The sequence below is a fragment of the Saccoglossus kowalevskii genome, chromosome 13, assembly GCF_978046115.1.
Source record: "Saccoglossus kowalevskii chromosome 13, keSacKowa6.1, whole genome shotgun sequence".
Taxonomy (NCBI): domain Eukaryota; kingdom Metazoa; phylum Hemichordata; class Enteropneusta; family Harrimaniidae; genus Saccoglossus; species Saccoglossus kowalevskii.
The window spans coordinates 8,904,591-8,914,147 of NC_140653.1; the positions used below are offsets into that span (position 1 = coordinate 8,904,591).

General features: G+C 36.1%; 1 protein-coding gene across 1 annotated transcript; it reads right to left on the reverse strand.

Annotated features, from left to right (window-relative positions):
* Nucleotides 1-590: 590 nt before the first annotated feature.
* On the reverse strand, nt 591-7,298 carry LOC100367243 (small ribosomal subunit protein eS6-like). The gene is made up of 5 exons (XM_002741686.3): nt 7,183-7,298; nt 6,744-6,875; nt 5,681-5,891; nt 2,394-2,543; nt 591-897 (listed from the first exon to the last, which is right to left on the reverse strand). Exons 1-5 carry the CDS (start codon nt 7,186-7,188, stop codon nt 644-646), a joined length of 753 nt encoding a protein of 250 aa, XP_002741732.1. The 5' UTR covers nt 7,189-7,298; the 3' UTR covers nt 591-643.
* Nucleotides 7,299-9,557: the final 2,259 nt, after the last annotated feature.

Below are 9,557 nucleotides of genomic sequence, written 5' to 3' on the forward strand. Positions count from 1 at the left end.
AGCACATGTTCAGGTGTCGGTACCATGTGTATCCATGACAATGCCGACTGCACAAAATACAACTTCTAATACAGCGGGTACTGGCCAACTGACTATCAACAAAAACGTCATCTAAATTGCTGCAATCCCTTAAATTCAAGATATTTCAAATCTATGGTAATAGTGCCTCCTACTAAGGTACAATGTATACTGGTATATACAGACATGTATACAGGTACGTTACTAAGTATCAAATCAATCTGAGTAGGTTTTTTAGGAAGTCTTTTAAAGGTAGCAATAATCAAACTATTCAGCAATTTACATGAAACTATTGATCAATTTTAAATACATTTATCAAGAAATACATCACATGTACTTTGTTGCACCTCTAAACATGTAATCAGCATTTGCCAATGCAAATATGCAAGGAATACTTGCAATAACAGTAGGGTACCAAAGTTATTTTCACTTGTCGTGCTAGCCCTGCTGCATTACCAATTGAAATTTTCCACAACCAGGGAAAGTCATTTGACGACTGTTATTGGCGAGAAAAATTGGTCAACACAATTTTTTCCCCTCCAGTAAACACATTGAAAGAAACATAACAGAAATAGGCCAGATATTCAACTTTTATTTCGTAAATATTGCAGTATATTTAACATTTTTATTTCGACTTAGACTTAGACTTAGATGTTGATTCCCTGATGGATTCTCTCATAGAAGCTGATCTCTTGCGCTTCAATACTGCCTCACGCTTTTCTTTTGCCCTCTGTGCCAATAATTTGGCATATTCAGCGGCGTCTTCCTTACCCTTGATAGCCCTGCGTTTCTTAAGAGCTAGGCGGTGGCGTTTCCGTTGTAGCACAACTGGTGTTATCAGTCTTTGAATCTTGGGAGCCTTGGTCTTTGGTTTTCTCCCTGTCAAATATTTAAGAATGAAATGATTGTCAACCTAATGTTTCCACCCACTAAACCTCCCTATCAATGGGGGAACATACTATATTCTGCTCAGTGATATTTACTAATCAATATTCATGATAATATAGCAAAACTAACAAATATTACCTGGTGAAGAATTTAATAAGTGGTAGTCAAACATATTAGACAAAAACCCTTTTTCGAATAAACTGTTTTAATTTTGAGAGACAAATTTTCACATAATTTTTGACAGTGAACATTTCTCTGGAGTCCAAATGACAGTAACTTGCTAACTGCCTTAATGAATGTCATAAAATCCTTAATCTTCGTAATTCATAACATAAAATTATATGGTTTACAGTACTGTAATCTTTTTAACAGCATTTTTTGGCACCGATATTTTGGTGCAATAGTTTATTCTTGCATGAATGTAGTTAATCACTGTCTACTGATCCAATTGGCACTACTTTGAAAACAAGCCATGCATGGCACAGTCCCAGTTATCAAATTTATAATGTATAGATTTATTTATAGTAACCATAGATTGAACATAAACATGTCAGAGCTATGGATCCAGGAGCTGATGCTTGATTATAATGATTTGTTTTAACATGAAAATTCAGTATCTGATCCAAGTACATATCCATATTGAGAGATTGCCCTGGAACAGCATTAATTAAAATGGCTACCATTTGGCGATTTTGAATCAGACAGTCAAACCAATACATCTGTATATCTACGAAATGATGTATAATGAATATTTAAACATAATCTGTCAGAGCAAGTCAGTTATATGGTATTAGAACCACATTCATTAAAACAAAGTGGCCACCAGTCAGTAATTGTAAGGTCCCATAATGTCTAATGTATATACCAAGTTTGAACAAAACCCATTTTAAAACAGTCGAGAAATGCTTGATTTCGTTGATTTTCCAGCACAAAAATGGCAGCCATTCGGCCATCTTGAATCAGATCGTGAAAAAAAATTAATGTGCACATGTATAATATTATGCATGTGTGAAGTTTAAATGTAATCAGTCCAGGCATGTCTAAGATGTAGGTCTGAACACACAAAAAGGTCAATCCATAAGTCCTTCTTTCAGACAGTGTCCGAACAGGGACTAACAAATGCATTGCATCATGGGAAAAAGAAGAGGTACAGCATGCAAATCAATATAATTTCAGCAGAGGAAAAAATTTACAATGGAAAGTCTTTCCTTGGCCGATAATAATACACATCTTCCCTCATTTTACAAGACCGTTCCTAATCAAAAGAATATTTTGCATTGTATGAACACCAAATATAATGACCTTGAAAGTCATTGCTGAAACAAATAGAAACCATCTACATTTGAAATATTTAAAAAAAATATTGAGTGGTGGTGGGTTTTCACCAGTTGTAATAAAATTCCAACTAACATGGCAGAACGTGCTCTATATACCAATTTCTTTCAGCAGACGATCGTGATCCATTTTTCGTCTATCACTTTACATACCTTCTTTTTCAGGAAGAGGACGTTTCACAACATACTGACGTACATCATCTTTTTTGTCTAAATTGAAGAGTTTTTTTATTTTACTGGCTCTCTTTGGACCAAGACGACGTGGGATAGTGGTGTCGGTTAGCCCAGGAATATCAGCATCACCTGTGAAAAAAAACAAAAAAAACACGCGATTCAATTCCTGATGTTCAAACAGGTCAATAAATTCACACCACAGCCAACAAGCCAAGCATGGCACAGTCCTTGTTAGTTATCAAAGTTGTATTATTTTGTTTATAGTAACATAGTACAATACTTGAGAGACATTGCCCTGGAACATCATTAATTAAAACAAAATAGCCACCAGTAAGCCATTTTTAATCCGATATGAAAAACAAAATGACATGCATTAGGGACCAATAATGTCTAATGTATGTACTAAGTTTGAACAAAATCTATATAACAATTGACATCTGTTTCCAGAAAGCCAGAAATGCTAGATTTTTTTTCAGCACAAAAATGGCCACCATTTGACCATTTTGAATTGGATCCTCAAACCAATATGTCTGTATATCTATGAGATGATGTATAATGAATATTTAAAATTTAAACATAATCAGTCAAAGCATTTCAGAGATATGGCAATAGAACCACATTCATTAATACTAAATGGCCACCATTTGAATCTGTTCTGAAAAACAAAATCAGGGGTTGCATTAGTGTTCGATAATGTGGAGTCCCTGGGACCCACCCCTTATAAAATGTGTGGGTCCCTTAAAAATATGTGGGGTCCCTGCCGCTACCGCACTTTATTTTTCTAAAATTGTTTTTTGCACGAACTATTACACAATAAACATACAGGCATTAATCACATTTATATTGTACTTTATTTACATGTTCATTCCAGCCTTTACATGTCAGCAATCTGCATTATTTACATGGTTTACTTCTATTTTTACTGTTATTAAAATGTAATGCTGCTTGTAAAAATTTTAAATCATTACTGGGTTTACCTTCAAGTTCTTCATAAGCCAAGATAAATGAGCTGGTGTCAGACTTAATTTAGACTTAATAAGATTCTGACAAGAAAAGGCATTGCCACATGGAACCTGCCGGGGAGGCGATCTTGCAAATAACGAATCGATCCATGGCTTCTAGAAAAGTGATTATTTTTTTCCCAAAGTCACTTGTGTTATATAATTAAATAGTTCATTGTTTCGATTAATATTGCCCCCAGAAAACAATACACCCAAAATTTGTACATACTAGTACTCAGTAGTACCAGATTCTGCAGTAAATTCGCATCTGGGCAGTTATGGTTTTAAAAAATAATTAAATGGGACCAAGAAATCGGCGATTTTTCGGCAGATTTTATTTAATATTTGTTATTTAAATATTTTGCCGTCATTTTTCGGACATTTCAATCTTTCCTGACACCTAAAATAGAGTTTAAGTTTTTATTCAATTTCAAGAGTACGTTTTTTGTGACTAGCGCGAGTGCGCAAACTTCGTTTCGGTTTGAGTTGTTGTCACTGTAAATTATGTTAAATTAGTCTTCAAACGCTTAGTTTATCTTTTGAAAACAACTATTTTTTGATTTGAAAAAAAAAATCATGCCGTTTTCCCGTAAAAATCCAAGCCAAATAATCGTACTACAACGTCGGCAAATCTCTTTCGCGTTGTGTTAAATAACATTAACATATTTAAATGAGCTATGGTAATTTGAACACGTTGGCGTTATCCAGCATTTTTATTGGTTAATTGGAGATTTGACCTACTAGTATTAGGTCAACCATGCAAGACGAGGAACATGGCGGATACTCGACAGCATCGAGCGTTAATTTGCGACCGGAATTATTTGCTTACGACGAAACGAAGTTGAATTTTATTTGCATTTCATTACAATTCAACAAATTTGTTTTTTTTAAACGTTATTATAATCACTACTGAGTAATAATCAACAATTGTGAAACTCAGCATGACTGGATTGCGCAACCGTGATCATTTGTTGCTCGGCAGTTGTGATCGTTTTTACTTTGTTTAGAATATAATTTCGTTACCAATTAAATTAGGAAAATAAAGTTTATTTCACGTACCAGGTTCGTTAAAGTAATTTTTTGGAGAAAAATTACCCTGGGTGACATTGTAAGTTTTAGGCGGTTAAATTAGCAGGTCTCAGTATTGACCCTGGTATTGACTGTCTCGCCGTACTTCAGACGGGACTTCACACTTTCTATTGTGAAATGTAGATGCTAATAGGTGTTTTTGAAGACAATGGCACAGTATTGTACGTGAATTTAAAAGCTCAATGAACTTTGTATGCGGGACAATGGCATTGCAAACGCACACAATGCCTTTAGACCTATCATAATACGACCGAGACGTGTGCTCACCGGATGCATCCCAGGGACTCACCAGTTGAAAAATTCATGCGTCCCACAGAAAAACTATGCTTCCCGGACGCGTAATTCCGCGTTAACGCAATCCCTAAAAATGACATGCAACACCGTCTCATAATGTCCAATGTATGCACCAAGTTTGAACAAAGGACATCTGTATACAGTTGAGAATTTTGATGATTTTGCTCGATTTTTCAGTACAAAAATGGCTGTTATTTGGCCATCTTGAATCAGATCAGGAAACAAATTGATGTGCATATGTATAATATTATGTATGATGTATGTGTGAAGTTTGAATGTAATAGGTCTAAGATAAGATCGTGATGCACAGAGGTCAATCCATAAGTACTCATTTACTGATTGCATCCAAACACTAAATTTAAAACAAAAATCACAGATATTGCCACTTTAATGATCATGAATTTTTTTAGCAGATAAAATTTGACTGGACAGCAACACTAAATTGAGTTTTGGGAAAACTTGTATGATGGCATGTTACCGGATTCTGCCGTAAATTTGCTCATCGGAAAAATCGTCCTGGGCAGTTTCATGGCTGGTAGGCCCTTATTTTCAAAAAATTATCAAATATTTTTAGGGGGGTTTATATTTTCAAATATTAGTTGTTTTCAAAAGATAAACTTAGCATTTGAAGAATAATTTAACACTGTTTACAGCGATAACAGCTCATTGTCGAAACTAAGCTAACCCATACTCTTGAATAGGTGTCAATTACTATGGTGAAACTTTTAGGCATCAGAAAAGATTAAAATAACACCTTAAAAGAATGGGCAGTTTTTCTTGGTCCCATTTTATTTTTTTTAAAACCCTAAATTGTCACTCAACGGCCCTGGGCGAATTTGCGGCAGAATCCAAATATTGGCAGATAAAAAAATGGACACTCACCTTTCTTCAAGATAACGAGATTCAACACACTGAGATTGGAATCAACAATACATCCACGCACAGACTTGCGTCTACGTTCTCCCGTACGACGGGGGCGGAAACAGGAATGACCTTTTGACAACAACAGACGGACACGTCCATTTGTCAGTACACCCTGCTTCATTGGAAATCCTTGTTTGTCATTCCCTCCACTTATCCTCACCAGATATCCCTAAAATTGAAGAATTAAAATTTTTAATTATTTAAAGAAATGTACATCTTGGTAAAATTTGGGAACATCCAATGAAAACATAAAATGATTAGATGACTGTGCACCATCACATCAAAATACTTGAAAATAAAATCCAGCGAATATACTTTTTCCCCTAAATTTCACATTCACCTTATCAAAAATCAGTGAAAATAAATTCAAAACAAAACGCCCAAAAAGTCTTTTCAGCGAAAATAAAGTATTCCACAGTATTCTGGAAGATTTTCAATAAGTAAGGTTTAGGCTATATACTGATTAGCAATTTAAAGTTTACTGTATATACATATTGCTCAATTCTGATTGACCAGAACAGGGTGTCAGTAGAAGACAAGTAACTTTTTTCATTAGCTTTGGGGAAAAAACTAAGATGTTAATCCACACAACCAATTGCCTTGTTTGTGATTGATCCTGGCAATGTTTGTTGATTGTGACATAGCTCTGTCTTGTGAGTGTAATAAGGGTTTCTCTTGTATAAATTCTGATATACAAAAATGTTAACAGTTTGGCGTGTTTTAGACATCAATAGGAACAACCATCTCAAGTTGTGTTTATGGTGTAATGTGGATATTGCAAATATCACTTATTTTAAATGACTACTGCTATGGACTAAATTAATTGAAAAATTGCACAGAGCTCACTAAATCATAGAACAAGGACAAGAGATTTAACTACTCTCAGATCAACAAAACTAATCAATATGGCATCTGACCATGGTTCCCCTCTCAATCTTGTTGCCAACAACTCATCCATGTGAATAAAAAAAGACGGCAAACCCTAATGGTAAAAACACATTTACCAAAAGTGTTAATTTACCTTCCACTCATCGCCTAATGGTTCAGCAGACACTTCTTGGCTCATACGTTTTTCATAGAAAGGCCGAAGTTTTCGTTCATCGTCCACTTCAATCATTTTTTGACATCCAGTCGCCGGAAAGCTTACGTTGACCTGTTATTTGTTGAAAAAGATATATATATTCAAAACATATTTTGACATTAAGGAACACACTTTCTACACTATTCACTCAACGGAATGTGTAATCGTGAGGTAAGCCCTCTACTTTTCATGGACGTCGCCATGTTGTGTTCACAGCCAAGCGTGGTTCACTCAAAACAATCCTTGTCATCCTGCACACATATCACAGTTAAGACTACAACGTAGGGACCGAATGATAGTTGAGATACTGTAGATAATATCTGAATAATTTTTTTCTTTACTTCGTCGCGGATTTATTTGAAACAACGTGATTATTTACCTTCATGTTGGTATAACACTATGGCCTAAGCCACGACCGAGAAAAGAGAAAGATGAAATCACGGACTGAGGTATCGTAGACGACGAGACCTTACAAACTACTCCGACATTTCAACGTAAGGGGCGCACTCTAATAGGACGTTCGGCTCTGGACAATACTCTCATTCTTTCATTCATTCATATGCATATCAATGTAGAATTTGTTCGACACGACGACGCGGTTTCAGGAAGTTTGAAACGTACTACCTTTACCTCATACTTAGACTGGCCCAGCTGGAATAAATAGTTTTGCAAAAGGTGGGGTGAACGCGAAACCACCATTTCGCGGTTACAGGGGATTTCGCGTTAACACCTCCATTTCGCTATTTTTTTAATTTAATTTTAAATTAAAAAAAAAAAAATCAATCGCCCAGACTGTGCCAATCTACCTAATACTATAATATCAACACTTTGGTTTCACATCCTTGATTAGTAACTTGAATTAATAACCAAATTTAACTCGAATGTTACTGGTCTAGTATGTATTAATATTTGCTATTATTTATTCGGCACTGATTAAATTACCGAAACTATAGTATGTCGCAAATATATGCATACATGAAGGGAGATGGTCGTCGTGCCGCGTTCTGTTCGATGTAGGACTCTGTCACACGCAACGTAATATTACCGTAATTTGTATAGTACAGGTGTGATGGTTCAAATACCAAAATGGCAACAGTAACAGAAAGACTTCCCTGGCGACGATGATAAAATACGAACACGGAGCCAACAGATGAGGTTTCAACTGGTACTGGTATTATTATACTCTGCAAACATCAAGTACAATAACGCGGTAAAATTCCACTACTCCAATAACTAGATACAATTCAACGAGATCTGATCTCAGTGCTGAACAACTCTCCTATATATACCCACACTGTCTATAAATAGACCATTACATCAGCATACATAATGAGTCTGGAATTTACTACAAATTTCTAGAATGTTCCATTACCTTCTATTGCCTCCTACAGTGTTCTATTACCTATTCAACCAGTTTCTAAAAAAATCTAGAATATTCCACCCAGACACAGTACAGTTCTAGAACATTCTCAGTGACACGGAAGTGGTAAATAAGTTGTATATGCGACATGCCTCCCCTCTCAAGAATATTATAACATATAATACTACATGACTAGCAACGACGTCAATAATACGAATACGATAACAATTTCAAATAAAACAACAATACAATATATCAAATCGAACTGAATAAAGCTCTGAATACATTAATTCGAAATTCACATACAGTGGAATATAATAAAATATGAAATATAGTCATAAACGAATAACATTCTACTATACTGTTCAAAAGTTCCTCAGTCCATCAATCTTCTCAGGTAGTCCGCTACCACATTGTTCCGTCCAGGAATATCCTCAACACGATAACTATATCCTTGAAGAGTCATCGCCCATCTCATCACTCGGTCATTTGCAAACTTGGCTTTATCCAGGTAAGACAATGGTTTATGATCCGTCTGTAAAATGAACTCCACACCGGCTAAATAATTATTCACGCCCCATACAATGGCCAAACATTCCCTTTCTACAGTTGAATATTTCTTTTCTGCATCGCATAACTTCTTACTTGCATAAGCAACTGGATGAAACCTCTCACTGTGATTCTGCATAAGTACTGCTCCAATTCCTACCTGAGACGCGTCTGTCCGCAACACAAATGGTTTCTGTGGGTCTGGCAACTTCAGAATTGGTTTGCCCAATAAGTATTCCCGCAAAGTGTTATATGCTTTCTCCTGGGCCCCCCATACAACTTTGTTGGGTTGTCCTTTCCTTAGTAGGTCACTCAGGGGTGCTGCAATAGTTGCGAATAAGGGGATGTGGTCTCTGTAGTAATTGACCTGCTCAAAGAATGATCGGACACCTTTCTTGGTCGCTGGTCTTTGCGCTTCTCGAATTTTCGAATGTTGTCGTGACTTGGACTCACCCAGTTGTCTCCAATTTCATGACCCAGGAATTCTACTGATGTTGCACCCAGAACACACTTGGATGGTCTAGCTGTTATGTCCGCTGCCCTCAGTCTTCGTAACAACTCAGATAATACTTGAACATGCTCATCCCAGCAGCTTGAATAAACTATCAGGTCATCTATATAGCTTCCAACCCCCTCCATACCTGACAATAATTTCCTGATTCCCCGCACCAGAGTAGCTCCCGAATTCTTCATTCCAAATGGCATTTTTAAAAATTCATAAGTTCCATCGGCAGTAACAAATGCCGTCTTTGGTATATCTTCTTCAGCTACTGGTATCCGCCAATAACCCTTACTTAAATCAATTTTTGACAGGAACTTACTATTATGTAGCCTCTGAAATATGT